This window comes from Argentina silus, assembly GCF_951799395.1.
Source record: "Argentina silus genome assembly, chromosome: 19".
Classification (NCBI taxonomy): Eukaryota; Metazoa; Chordata; class Actinopteri; order Argentiniformes; family Argentinidae; genus Argentina; species Argentina silus.
In genome coordinates, this window is record NC_139673.1 from 15,634,609 (window position 1) to 15,649,608 (window position 15,000).

General features: G+C 49.2%; 1 protein-coding gene across 2 annotated transcripts in view; it reads left to right on the plus strand.

Annotated features, from left to right (window-relative positions):
- lrp4 (low density lipoprotein receptor-related protein 4) overlaps positions 1–15,000 on the plus strand; it is a gene marked incomplete at its 3' end in the record, with an annotated part of 55,286 nt that overhangs the window by 21,948 nt on the left and 18,338 nt on the right. For both annotated transcript variants that reach the window (XM_083690929.1, XM_083690930.1), the window contains exons 3-11: positions 4,924–5,040; positions 9,071–9,184; positions 9,483–9,599; positions 10,116–10,244; positions 13,116–13,235; positions 13,384–13,509; positions 14,168–14,293; positions 14,451–14,585; positions 14,785–14,910. In XM_083690929.1, the coding sequence (XP_083547055.1) occupies positions 4,924–5,040; positions 9,071–9,184; positions 9,483–9,599; positions 10,116–10,244; positions 13,116–13,235; positions 13,384–13,509; positions 14,168–14,293; positions 14,451–14,585; positions 14,785–14,910 (1,110 nt within the window). The remainder of the gene's footprint in view (positions 1–4,923; positions 5,041–9,070; positions 9,185–9,482; positions 9,600–10,115; positions 10,245–13,115; positions 13,236–13,383; positions 13,510–14,167; positions 14,294–14,450; positions 14,586–14,784; positions 14,911–15,000) is intronic.

Here is a 15,000-nt window from a genome sequence, read left to right on the forward strand (position 1 = left end):
CAAACTTTTCGGTGACGAGTTTTATTTGTATTGATTTTCTTACATTTTACATTCATGGCATTTAGCAGACGCCTTTATCCAAAGCGACTTGCAACAAATACATTTGTCTAAGTGAGTGAATCATCTATCCATCAGTCACCATAAGAGAAAGTCATCTATGCCAGGACCAGGAGCTATTGGCAGTCACAAATTCTAGAAGAAAGGAAGAGTTTTATTTGTTTTTCTTCTCTACTGGAAGGTGTGGTTTTGTGTAAGCTAGCGTGTCCAGCATCTGTTGTGTATGTCTGGCAGACGGCCCTGCATGCCTGGCATCCTCACGTCGTCAGACATCGCCCTGGCGTAGCGGAGTGTTGACACCAGCGCTAGGCGCCTCAGACCCGAGCTAGCAACACAGCACCTGAGAACTGATGAAAACCTTAGCCAGGCTATTTGAGGTCAACTGAAGTGACAGCCTACCCATCTTGAGGTGTGTGTGTGTGTGTGTGTGTGTCTGTGTGTGTGTGTGTGTGTGTGTGTGTGTGTGTGTGTGTGTGTGTGTGTTGGGTTAAGACAGCATAGTGATGCTGGTTCCGTGAGAATTGCTTTTGTCATTACTGTATGTGTAACCTTGGTGATAGATTCCCTAGTTTCAGAAAGCTTGGGGAAATTTGAAGCAGAAGTTCGTTAGCGAGGGGTGGAGACCTGTAACGTCCTTGCCACACTCCCAGCCAATCAATAGGCAGCTCAAACGGAACAGCCAGTCATTTTCACTGATCCCCCCACACCGTATAATAACTTGAGAAAAAAAAAAAAACATTTCTGCAATGTCCAAAATCCATTAAAAAAAAATTAGCTTGCTAGCAATGTTAGCTATGCTAATTGGAGAACACTGACTCATTTGCTGAGTAGAGTCATGAAAAAGTTGTTCTCGAAACATCACTTCTGCCCCAAAGCCAATGAAAATGTGACCTCTCACAGCCAGCGAGAAACCAAATCAGACCTCCAAAGGAGGCGTGAGAACAACGTGATTTGGAGGTATGGCTACGCGAGACTACTGTATGTGTGAGAGAGAGATTAAAAAAATAATGTTTTTACAGCTGTGTGTGTGTGAGAGAGAGAGAGCACAAGAGCCCAATTACACAGAACATCATCCACTCTACTGTTAGGGAGTCTGCAGAAGTCCAGTTGAAGATAATCTGTTAATCCTAGGACGGACAGGAATGAAATTAAATCAAATGGCATCTATCAGTTCAGAGCCGGAAAGTCATGAGAACAGGCCCCAGATTGTTGAGAGAACTGTGTGTGAGTGTGTGTGTGAGTGTGTGAGTGTGTGAGTGTGTGTGTGTGTGTGTGTGAGTGACAGCGACCTGAGTGCTGTTCTCATGGGCACTTGTGCTCCAGGGGGATTCGTCATGGCAACACATAAATGTTTTTGTTCATGAAAACACAAGACAGAAGATCTGGTGATTATGGGCTCAAATGAAGTGTTCAGAAGATTGTTACCTCTGAAAGACCCTTTCTCTGACATATTTATGTCATTTCTGACTGTCTATCTCCCTCCAGGTTAGTGCTGTGTGTGTGTGTGTGCGTGCGTGTGTGTGCTCTGTCTGACTGCTCTCAAACTATGTCTGCTGGGTTGACTTCCATGTTTCTGTCTGTGTGATGCTCGTCTGTAAACACACACACACACACACACACACACACACACACACACACACACACACACACACACTGTATACACGGTTTGGTAGACAGACTCATATGTTTCTATTCGGCAGTGTATGTTGACTGTATCCAGTAGAGCAGAGCCGTGTGTGTGTGTGTGTGTGTGTGTGTGTGTGTGTGTGTGTGTGTCTGCGTGTCTGCGGAGGGATCCTGGGCATCGTAGGTGTATTTACCAGAGCGGCTGAGGAGGACAGACGAGAGAGAGACAGAGAGAGAGAGAGAGAGAGGCCTGGCTGACAGGCCAGCACAGCTGCTGCCAAGAAAAACTGTATTTGTTCTGCCACTCCTCCTCTGATGGGATGAAATATGTGCTGGGTCGGAGGCATGCCAAGAATCAGATACGCCGCCTCTGTCGGTATAGGTTATGAAAGGAAAAAGAGAGAGAGAGAGAGGGGGGGGGGGGGGGGGCTTATACGTCAAAGATGGATCAAAAATATTGAGAGGCAGATTTAAAGAGGGAGAGAGAGAGTTTGAAAGATGGGGCCAGAGAGAGGGAAGCTTTCTCTGTTGGTATAGAAATATTCTTCATGTTCTGAGGTGAGACAGCCAATATAGATTACCCTGAATCTTAGCTAGAATCAGTTACTGTGTGTGTGTGTGTGTGTGCGTGCGTACATGCGTACGCGCGCACCCGTGCACAGAAGATGAATGAGGGAGATGGGGACGCAGTTAAAGCGTGAGTGAAAGGCCAGCCCTTTATTGATGACCTCAGATGAAATGCTATACTTAGCTGAGTGAAACCCCCTGAATCACCACAGCTATGGGTCTCTGGAGTGGACATCTGGTTTTTAGAGGAGAGACCCCCACCTCCCTCTCTCTCTCTCTCTCTCTCTCTCTCTCTCTCCCTCCCTCTGTCCCTCTTCCTGTTCTGCTGGTGTTGTAAGCGGCGTTTAGGCAGATATATTGGTCCCATTAGAGGTACTTGATGCTGCCGTGCTTCAGCAACGAGCGGGCCATTAACTCTGCTCCTCAGGGCCACTTACACAGCCACAGATACATCTTCTTTAGGACAGAGAGAGAGGGAAGGAGGGGGGGAGAGAGAGAGAGAGAGAAACTGCCTCACAATGAAACCTAATCACAGTTATAGGGCACCTATAGATGGATGGACACACACACACACACACAGCTTTGAACCATGAATGTCACTGATCTTTTACTGCCCATCTTTCTACACAGGTTAATATATTTAGTGTTTTAGTTATTCCTCCACTCAATGTGTGTGTGTGTGTGTGTGTGTGTGTGTGTGTGTGTGTGTCTGTCTGTCTGTCTGTCTGTCTGTCTGTCTGTCTCTTAGAGTTAATCTACTCCTGCTTCCCTGTTCATATTCCTCCACTCAACTTGTGCGTGCGCATGCGTGAGTGAAGGTGATGGGAATGGCAGGTGTGTGGGAACATACTTGGGAATGTGAGTGGGAATGCTGTGTCTGAGACAGGAATAGCCTTGGGAAGGACAAGGTCACAGTGTGGAACTGAGGACTTAGTCACACGGCGGGGGAGATGGGCAGATGAGTGTGTGTGTGTGTGTGTGTGTGTTTGTGTGTTCCCAAGAGAGTGTGTGTGTATGTGTGTGTCCCAGAGGAATGCAGTGGGCTGAGAGGAGAGCAGAGATGAGCAGCATCTCACAGAGATAAGGGATAGATCAAAGCAACAGGAGGAGACCTCATCAACCCTGAGCTGCCTTCTCCTGATCCACCTGATACCGCAAACAAGCCTTGGTGTGTGTGTGTGTGTGTGTGTGTGTGTGTGTGTGTGTGTGTGTGTGTGTGTGTGTGTGTGTGTGTGTGTGTGTGTGTGTGTGTGTGTGTGTGTGTGTGTGTGTGTGTGTGTGTGTGTGTGTGTGTGTGTGTGTGTGTGTGTGTGTGTGTGTGTGTGTGTGTGTGTGTGCGTGCGTGCGCGCGCGCGCGATTGCTCATCTCCTCTATCTGCGTCACTTTGTGTTTGTGTGTGTGTGTGTACATAGATGATTATGTATTCTTGTTAGCTAGTTTGTTTGTTTGGCTGTTGTTTGTGTGTGTGCGGGCGCACATCAGATGTATTCAGACGTGCGTACGTGTGTGTTAACACTGCACTCTCCCTCTCCCTTCAGATGAAGTGAATTGCTCAAGGAGCCTTCAATTGTTGATGAGTTTACAGAAAGAACGTTGCTCAGGGGTTTTGGTGTTGGGCGCCATCGTATCAAGAGACTGTGAGGCTCTGTACAAACAGCACTGATGCTCTGAACATGCCTCCTCCCCTCCGAAATTACACATCTCGCATGGTTAGGTGACAACAATGGCTCCCCTGCTGTACCGTGTGTGTGTGTGTGTGTGTGTGTGTGTGTGTGTGTGTGTGTGTGTGTGTGTGTGTGTGTGTTTGTGCGTGTGTGTGTGTGTGTTGCATTTGACTAAGATGTTAGTGTTTGGACAACATTAAGGCAGCTCTCTCTCTTTCTCTCTCTCTCTGAATAATGTAGTATCAAAGCAGAGGTGTATATAGGTCAGTGGGGTTCACACACACACACACACACACACACACACACACTTCATTCATTCATTCATAGAGCACTCTCTCCAGACTGCAGGGCTGTCTGCTGTATGTGACGTCATGCATTTTTCATAAAGTCCAGGTCCGGTGGTCAATATTTCATATCTCACATCGACAGGAGGCACGTGTGTGGCCTGAGACTCCACTGGAACGAGACCTCTCCTCTTCTCCCCCTCTGCCACCCCCTCTTTCATTCTTTCCTCCTCTCCTCCCCCTCTCCCAGTGGTAATGTGATTATGGCTCTGCGTGGTTGACAAAGGCCCAGTCATTCTGGGGATGGGTCAGATGGGTGATGCCCAGGCCGGACGGATATCGAGTTAGTGAGGAATGCGCTGAGCAGGGCTGAGTTTAGATCTTAGGCTAAGTCTAGAACCTGGTTTTAGTCTAGAACCTGGGCTGAGTCTAGAACCTAGAGTCTGGTTGCTCCAGGGAAGAGGCAGCACAGAGTGGGGAGACCTAGATCCGGGTCAGGGTCCGATATGCCCCCCCGTCAGTCATTGAGGCCCCAGACCTGCAGCTGGTCACACCTGCAGCTAGTCAGACAGTGACGTCATCAGTGTCACATTCCTCCGCTTCTCTTTCACACTTTTCCGCTGTCTCTCCTAAGAGGTGTGTATTGTTGTGGTGTGTGTGTGTGTGTGTGTGTGTGTGTTTATGTTGTGATGTTAACTGGTGTGTCTCTGTCTGTCTCTTCCAGTGTTGCCCACCTGCTCTCCGCTGGACTTCCACTGTGACAACGGCAAGTGTATCCGCCGCTCCTGGGTCTGTGACGGGGACAACGACTGTGAGGACGACTCTGACGAACAGGACTGTCGTAAGTCTCTCTCTCTCATTCCCCCGTGTGTGTGTGTGTGTGTGTGTGTGTGTGTGTGTGTGTGTGTGTGTGTGTGTGTGTGTGTGTGTGTGTGTGTGTGTGTGTGTGTGTGTGTGTGGAGGGGGATTAGGGTCAAGGTAAACAGATGTTGGGGGCAGCCATCTTGAATGAGATGTTTGTTTTGAGTGGGAGCTCAGCTCCTGCGGCCCGGAGGGTCAACATATGCCACACCCCTAACGAGAGGTCAACGTTCCCATAGCAACGCCACCTGACTTAGGGGCTGGCTCCTGACCTCAGCGTTTACAAACTTCCTCCTGTTGCCTGGGGGAGTGCTTAGTGTGCTTAGTGTGTGTGTGTGTGTGTGTGTGTGCCTGCGTGCATGCGTGCGTGTGTGTGTGTGTGTGTGTGCATACTTGCGTGTGTGTGTCCGTGTCTGTGTGTGTGTCTGTGTGAGAGACAGAGAAGGATAAATTAAAATAGACTGCAGCTGGCTGGCAGGGCCAGAGACTTACCGAGAGGGCGTTAGTGCGGAGTGGGTGTATTTATACGCTCCCATTTCTGTCTACATGTATGGGCCCACAGCGCGTCAGTGGTGTCTCTCCGCTCCATACAGCTGTCGGTGTCTGTTGTTTTTGGGTTGAAACGTAGTTAGTGGTCAAACTAAATGAACACCGCCTTGTGACTTGTACTTAGCAACTGTTTTTATCCTGAGTGACTCACAGAGAAGTGTCACTTGTAATCCGTTCAGACAGCATAGCTGGCCAGGCTTTCTGTCCTAGCTCCAGTAGTGTACTACTCTACACTACCAGGGGAGGCTGCTCTCTCTCTCTCTCTCTCTCTCTCTCTCTCTCTCTCCCTCCCCCCTCTTTTTTTGACTCTCTCCCTCAAAGAGAGAGGGGGGAGGGAGAGAGAGAGAATGAGAGAAAGAGATACTCTCCCTCTCTCTCCCCCCCTGTATCTCTCTCTCTCATTCTCTCTCTCCCTCTGTATCTCTCCCTCACCCCTCTCTGTCTCTCCCCCCCCTCTCTTTCTCTCTCTCCCCCCCACCCCCTCTCTCTCTCACGTGCTATTCTCATGGTTGAGCTCTCAGGCCTCTCTCCATCTATAAGATCCTGTTGGAAATGTCTGCTCATAAGGCTTTCTGTGTGTTGAATTTCCAATTCGTTTCCTGAATAATCTGGATTCTGGAATGAAGGTGGAATTAGCCCTTCAACTCTTATTCAGCTTCTCGGTAGGATAACTGACCAGTTGTAGACAGAGGTGAGCTCATTCTCCCTCTCCTTCTCTCCTTCTCTCTCTCCTGTCTGACCCACATTTCAGGAGCCAGACGTGGAATCACTTCCTCATGGGGGGGTCCGTCTGCCGTGAACCAGTCATGAATTTTTCATCTTCATGCCCCGTAAATTTCCCCTCCCTCCCTCACTCCCCGAACTACTTATTATTTCATGCCTTTACTTTCTTTCGTTCGCCCTGTCTTTCCACCACCCCCCCCCCCCCCCCCCGTTGTTGTTGTTTTATTTCATTATTTAAAGATGGAGAAACCTTCACGCTCCAGCAGAGCTTCACCACTTGTCAAAGTTTCAGACAACCAACCTGGAGAAGTGAAGGGTGTGTGTGTGTGTGTGTGTGTGTCTGTGTCTGTGTGTATATATATGTATGTGTGTGAGTCTGTGTTTTTGTTCCGGTTGTTGTAGTTTTCGAGGATTGTCAAACATAACAGGAGCTCCCATTGAGAAACACACTACTGGTGCTTGGGTTGACACGCTATGGACCCGCCCCAAAGGTCCAAGCCCGGTCGACCCCTATATCATGCTGAGAAAAGAATGATCCCAACCTGCAAATATATGTATTAAAAAGGATAGGGTAGATGGTCAGTAACACCAACAAGCGGTATAGAAATCAGCGGTATATATATCATCAACTGCGTGATGCTATCACGTCAATATGGACCAAAATCTCTGAGGAATGTTTCCAGCACCTTGTTGAATCTATGCCACAAAGGATTAAGGCAGTTCTGAAGGCAAAAAGGGGTCCAACCAGGTACTAGCAAGGTGTACCTAATAAAGTGGCCGGTGAGTGTATATTTATATATCATATACATTCTAATTTTAGAGGAATTATATAGGCTAAGCCTATAAAGTAGGAAACACAATACCAATCCATAACAGCCTACATTTTATTAGCACATAGAATTTGACCCCAACCCGCCCAACCTGATCTCACTACTTATTTTTTATTGACTCGAGCACGCCCGATACCCGGGTAAACCTGCAGCTCCCGGGCCGACCCGCGCATCACTCACGCACACACACACACACACACACACACACACAACACCTTAATGTAAAATGACCCTCGTAATGAATGCCAGTAACCTGTGAACCTTGACCCCTGGCTGCTCTCTGAGTGATGATCAGCCCTAGGCCTCCGTGACCTCACCTCTGCGACCTCTCACCTCTGCTCTGTTTGGGTTCCTGATCAGGGGAATGGTTTAGAGAGGAAGAGAAAGAGAGAGAGCGATGGAAGGAGGGAGGGAGGGAGGGAGGGAGGGAGGGAAGGAGGGAAGGAAGGGAAGAGAGAGAGAGAGACAGGGGAAGAGAGAGAAAGGGAGACAGAGGGGAGGTATTTAATTAATTTCTACAATGGATGAATAATTTATTGAGTCAGTGCAATTGTCGATATTGTGCATCCTTAGTATTAAAGTTTAATCTCTATCCTGTCCATAGTCTACACACACACACACACACACACACACACACACACACACACACACACACACACCTACAATCCGAGATGAGGGGACCAACCGTGTGTTGGAATGAAATGCACTCAGTGACAGAGGAGAGTTATAGGGTGTCCCATCTAGGGACCGGTTCTGTCCGGATCCGGTCCCAGTCCACACACACACACACACACACACACACACACACACACACACACACACACACACAGACAGACAGACACACAGCCTCTTTTGTTCTGAAGAGTTCTGAGGGGTCGTAATTCACAGGAAGTGTGTGTGTGTGTGTGTGTGTGTGTGTGTGTGTGTGTGTGTGTGTGTGTGTGTGTGTGTGTGTGCGCGTGTGGATTCCTAGGGTTACCTTCGGTCATAACTTACTGGAAACAGTCACAGAGGGAGGATGTGGAATCTCTCAATGAAAAATACAGATTTTAAACCGTGTGTGTGTGTGTGTGTGTGTGTGTGTGTGTGTGTGTGTGTGTGTGTGTGTGTGTGTGTGTGTGTGTGTGTGTGTGTGTGTGTGTGTGTGTGTGTGTGTGTGTGTGTGTGTGTGTGATTTGTATGTGCAATATTTCTTTGAGCCTGTACAGTGTCCTTGTTTTTGACTGGTGTGTTTCTTTGTCTGATGTCTGCGTCTGTGTGTGTTATCAGTAAGATGGGCAGATCAATTGTTATTGTTCACACACACACACACACACACACACACACGCACACGCACGCACGTTAAATAATACATCACCTCCAGTCTGGCTTCATCAGGCAGATTGTAACCTGTTTACCGTGTGCTCATTTAGCTGCGCTGTGATTGGTTATCGATCGCTGTGGTGACTGCTGGAGTGGTCGAGAGAGGGAGAGAGAGAGAATCTTAAAGGAAGGCCTGTGATAGGTAGCCAGTTATACCCCACCACAACCACAGATAACACCCCAGCATTAACGGAGTGATGAGGGAGATGGAGGGAGGAGGAGGAGGAGGAGGGGGAGGGGGGAGGGTTCGAGGTTGTGGTCTGAATGGGAGTGTCTGATTGGTTGCCAGCTAATGTTCCCATGACATAATGTTCCCAATGGTCCTGGTCAGAGCATTATCTGTCTGTCTGTCTCAGAGGCATAGTCATGGGCAGCGCTGCTTCCTCGTGTGTGTGTGTGTGTGTGTGTGTGTGTGTGTGTGTGATTTGATGTGTGACCCAGTAGTTAATGAACAAATCTCTTCTCTCTTTTTCTCTCTCTCCTTCCCTCTCTTCTCCTCCCCCCTTCCCTCTCTTCTCCTCCCCCCTTCCCTCTCTCTCTGCGTAGCTCCCAGGGAGTGTGAGGAGGATGAGTTCCAGTGTCAGAACGGCTACTGCATCCGCAGCCTGTGGCACTGTGACGGGGACAACGACTGTGGCGACAACAGTGATGAACAGTGTGGTGAGTTTTACACACACACACACACACACAAACACACACACACACACACACACACACACACACATACAAACACATGCAGGCACATACACACATACACACACACACACACACACACACACACCATGCCAACTGTAGCAAGCCGTACACACTGTAACAGGGCTCACAGGAAGACTGACACACTGGAAGTGTTACCAATAGTGCTAACTTACTCTCTCTCTTTCTCTATTTTCTCCCTCTTCTCTCTCTCTCTCCTCTCTTCTCTCTCCTCTCTTCTCTCTCTTCTCTCTGTCTCTTTCAGACATGCGCAAGTGTTCTGATAAGGAGTTTCGCTGTACAGACGGTAGCTGTATCGCTGAGCACTGGTACTGTGACGGAGACACGGACTGCAAAGATGGATCTGACGAGGAAAACTGCCGTAAGTCACACAGTGTGTGTGTGTGTGTGTGTGTGTATGTGTGTGTGTATGTTTTACAGTGAGTACATATGATCCCCCGTCTCTGGGCGTGGAGGCCTGCAGTGCTGTGTGATTGATAGGCTGCTTGTCCTGTTCTGTCCATCAACGCCATACTTGAAAGAGTGCAGTCTCTCTTTCTTTACCTCCATATCTCTGGAGTGGGGGATGTTACCATTAGAGGTATAGAGGGCAGGTACGGCTTCAAAGGGCCTCACACACACAGGTGTATGTTCCAAGTGTGTGTGTGTGTGTGTATTAGTGTGTGTTAATGTGTGTGTGAGAGAGAGAGTGTGTGTGTGTGTGTGTGTGTGTGTGTGTGTGTGTGTGTGTGTGTGTGTGTGTGTGTGTGTGTGTGTGTGTGTGTGTGTGTGTGTGTTGTGTGTGTGTGTGTGTGTGTGAAACACAGAGAGAGAGAGAGAGAGAGAGAGAGAGATGTGTGTATATAACATGATTCTGTGTGTGTGTGTGTGTGTGTAGCGTCGGACGTGATGACGGCCACCTGCAGCGTGGAGGAGTTCCAGTGCGCGTACGGACGCTGCATCCTGGACATCTACCACTGTGACGGAGACGACGACTGTGGAGACTGGTCTGACGAGTCTGACTGCTGTAAGCACCGCCCACGTGACCCCCTCCGTGACCTTTAAAACACACACGCACACACACACACACACACACACACACACTCCTGTCTGTCGGAGGTAATGATTAACATCTTCAGACGCCAGAACACTAACACTCCTGGTTCTAGTGGTACATCAGAGGCTGCTGCACCGCCGGGCACACACACACACACACATACCTCACATTCCTCTGCAATACACCATCTCATACACACACACTTCAATCTCCACTTATAACCAGTTATGGCCAGGCGGCAAGTTCAAGGCCTTCCCAGAATGCTGAGCAACCATCGTCTCAGCTCTCAGGTGGAACGTAAACGTGGGGGAAGGACAGGGAGACCTGAGGGGGAGGAGTGGGGGAGGGACAGGGAGGCCGGGGAGGGGGGAGTGGGAGAGGGACAGGGAGACCGGGGGAGGGGGGAGTGGGAGAGGGACAGGGAGACCGGGGGGAGGAGTGAGAGAGGGACAGGGAGACCGGGGGGGAGGAGTGAGAGAGGGACAGGGAGACCGGGGGGGAGGAGTGAGAGAGGGACAGGGAGAGCTGCAGGTGAGTTGTTGTTGTTAGGGTTAGTCATTAGGGTTTGTCATAAACCAGCAAAGAGACAAACTGTTAGTTTGGTTTGGAATGTGTCCCAATAATCTTGGATGACCTCCTTACCCCTGTGACGACTAGAATGAAACAAATTACTTTTAAGATTAAACAAATGTACGTTGATATAAACCAACAAAAACAATGAATGTCCCTGAAGGGAAGGAGACAAGTAAAGGATGCTAGGTGTTAGGATAGGTACCTACCAAACCTCCCCACACTTCCATACCCCTCTCTCTATTTCCCTGTGTGTCCTCATGTCTTTCCGAGCCGGCCCTATCCTAGATTCCTGGAATGCGCTATGCAATCCCACTGTCAAAACCGGCAGCTGCTCTGTGCAGTCCATTGGCTGCTCAGAGACGTGTTTGTGTGTGTGTGTTGTGTGTTGTGTTGTGTGTCTGTGTGTGTGTGTGTGTGTGTGTGTGTGTGTGTGTGTGTGTGTGTGTGTGTGTGTGTGTGTGTGTGCGCGTGCGCGCCATCAATCCCCCTCTCACACACACGCAAGCTAGCTCTCCGATTAGTACAGGCTATCACGTTTCCCCTCCTCTCCTGAAAATGTAGCCGCCTGGTCTGCTGCTTGTAGCTTTCATGTTGTCTCTCTTTCTCCTTCTCCTTCTCTCTCTGTCTCTCTCTCTGTCTCTCTCTCTGTCTCTCTCTCTGTCTCTCTCTCTCTCTGTCTCTCTCTCTGTCTCTCTCTCTGTCTCTCTCTCTGTCTCTCTTTCTCTCTGTCTCTCTCTCTGTTTCTCTTTCTCTCTGTCTCTCTTTCTCTCTGTCTCTCTCTCTGTTTTTCACACATTCTAGCTCATTTGCTCTGTTTGTCTCTTTTCTTGCCACTTCTCTTTCTCCTCTCGTTCTCTCTTTCTCATGTCAGCGTGTCTTTGACTCTGTTAGTATAGAAGGAGAGGAGAGAGGGGAGAGGAGAGGAGAGAGAGAGGAGAGGAGAGAGAGAGGAGAGAGAGAGAGAGAGAGGAGAGAGGAGAGGAGAGAGGAGATCTTCTTTGATGCAGTGTTTGACTATGATAAGCATTATCTCCAGGCTTTGCGTCGTGATTGGATGATCAGCAAGGTCATGTCAGTTGATTCGCTCTCCCTCCCTCCTCTCTTCTCCTCCGCTCACTCCTCCAGCATTTTAATTGCCTGCCTGCCTGTGAGATATTTAGCATTTTTTGGAAAGTTGAACGAGCATCAAAGGCAGAGGAGAAAAGAGGGGGCAGAAAAGCAAGCTTAGAGAATAGCTGGGAGAGGATGCATTCCAGGGAGGAATACGACTACCCATCCTCACACAGCATTCCTTGGCATTGACCGTGCGCTGTAGAGACACATGAAGGGTGCTTTGTTAGAGCAGACACACACACACACACACACACACACACACACACACACACACACACAATGAGACACATACAGACACACACACACACATACTCTCACTCACTCACACTTACACGCTGATTAACGCTTTCAAACAGTTTTTGGCTTCAAAGTTAAAAGGGTGTGTGTGTGTGTGTGTGTGTGTGTGTGTGTGTGTGTGTATGTGCATGTGCATGTAGGGTGTGTGTGTGTGTGGGGGGGAGAGAGTTAGGCTCACTAAGGGCAGATGAAACAGTTCTCTGTGTGTGGGCGTCAATGTGGTAGACAGGGTCTCAGCTGATAAGTGGGTTTGCACATGAGAACAGAGTCCATTTAATCTCTCTCTCTCCCTCCACACCTCTCTCTCTCTCTTCCTCTCTCTCTCACTCCCCCGACCTCTCTATCTCTCTCTCTCTCTCACTCCCCCTCTCTCTGCGGGAGAGCCACCTGGTGTTTTGATCATCCTCTCATCATCACACAGCGCTGCTTTATTCTTCTCTTTTCTGTTCCCTCACTTCTCTCTCTCTCTTGGCCCCCGTCCCTGCTCTCGTCACACTGATAAGCCTGCAAACGGAAGCATGTAGACACGGCGTTACAGCCCTCTTTCTCTCTCACGCTTTTCTCTCTCTCTTTTTCATCCCTCCCTCCTCTCTCTTTCCTTATCTTCTCCTTTCAGGCCCTCAGGTTCATGTGAACAGGCTTGCACTGAGCGTCTGTGTGTCTGTGTGTCTGTGTCTGTGTGTGTGTGTGTGTGTGTGTGTGTGTGTGTGTGTGTGTGTCTGTGTCACAAGACATAAAAAAAGGGATGAAAGGTATCTTATGTTTGGTAGTTTGTTTTTCAGTTATTATTGTCAAACTTTCAAATGAACTTTGCGTGTGTGTGTGTGTGTGTGTGTGTGTGTGTGTGTGTGTGTGCAGCCTCCCACCAGCCCTGCAGGTCGGTGGAGTTCATGTGCAGCAGTGGTATGTGTATCAACGCAGGCTGGAGGTGTGACGGAGAGTTTGACTGTGACGACCAATCAGACGAGAAGAACTGCAGTGAGTATCTCCACTAAAATCCTCACTCCCACACTCAGTATATACGTTTGGAAGAGTGTGTGTTCCAGCTGATGTGTTTTCTCAAGTGCAAACGTGTGTGTGTGTGTGTGTGTGTGTGTGTGTGTGTGTGTGTCCTCTCTGCCTGCAGCCACCTCCATGTGTACAGCTGACCAGTTCCGCTGTGCGTCTGGACGCTGTGTGAGGTTGTCATGGAGATGCGATGGTGAGGATGACTGCTCGGACGGCAGTGATGAAGATGGCTGTGAAAAGACTGGTGAGAGGATTCTACGAATTTACACCACACAGCTAAAACCAAGAAGTCATTCCACTGTCTCTTGTGATATTGATCTAGTGATTGATCTATTGATTGATGTGTTGACATCTATTGATAACTGATAACTAAATCATCCGGCTCAGTATCACACACCTCAAACAGATAGCTGGGGGTGTTGTATCCATGACAACAACAGTGGAGACCGCTCTCTCCCTCTGTGTCCCGTTGTCATGGGAGAGGAGACAGGCGGGGGCGATCATAGAGCGTTGACCTGCTGTTCTAGGGCAAACTGAATGCCACCCTCAGGAATTCACATGTCTTATCTTAAAGTGGTTGGTGATAAATATCTCTTACAATATGGTCACTTTAACTCATTTAGTGCCGGGGGTGAATAAAGTCGGTGACTTTATTCACCAAAAATGCATAAATGATGATGCTTCGTTTTGTAGCAAATCAAAGTATTGTTGCTACCACATAAAACACTTGGCACTCTAGGTGCTGAGTGTTCTGGAATTCTTTGGCAGTTAGTGGAGTTATGAAGAAGATTTTCCAATAGGAAGCCCTAACCTGAGGAATAAGCCAATAGGCCAGAGTGCTTCTATGGAAGTACGAGGTCACAACTAACCCCCCCCACCCCTCTCTGCCCCCCCTCTCCCAGACACCCCTCCCTGCGCCCCGGACCAGTTCCTGTGTGGGAACGGCCGCTGCATCGGCCAGAGGAAGGTGTGTAACGAGGTCAGCGACTGCGGCGATGGGACGGACGAACACCCGCACCAGGACTGCCGTGAGTCACTACCTGACTGAGAGGGACATGAACGTGTGTGCATAGATGCGTGTGTGTGTGTGTGCATGACCCTAACTGTGTGTGTGTGTATGTGTGTGTATGTATGTGTGCGTATGTATGTGTGCGTGTGCGTGCGTGTCTGTGTGTGTGTGTGTAGGTCCGCGGTCCAGCGAGGGGAACTGTAACCTGAACAACGGGGGATGTTCTCAGAAGTGTCAGATGGCCCGAGGGCTGGTCCAGTGTACCTGCCACACCGGGTACAGACTCATGGAGGACGGCCAGGCTTGCCAGGGTGAGACCACCACTCTGTGTGTGTGTGTGTGTGTGTGTGTGTGCGCGTGTGTGTGTGTGTGTGTGTTTATAGAGTGTATGATCCACATAATACAGAACACCTGTGTGAGATGACATGAGTTTAGTATTTGTGTTGTAGTATTGACGTGACAAGGAAGTTGGATTAATGTCCTCTCATCTGCCTCCATGGACTCTTCCAGATGTGGATGAGTGTGCTGAGGAAGGCTACTGCAGCCAGGGCTGTACCAACACAGAGGGGGGGTTCCTGTGCTGGTGCGTTCAGGGCTACGAGCTGAGACCAGACAAACGCAGCTGCAAGGCGTTGGGTGAGTTTATTGTCCACGTATGAACTTTGACCTTTGACCTCATACCGACATGTGGAGTGGGTGGGTGGGGTGTGGGGGGTTGGGTTGACC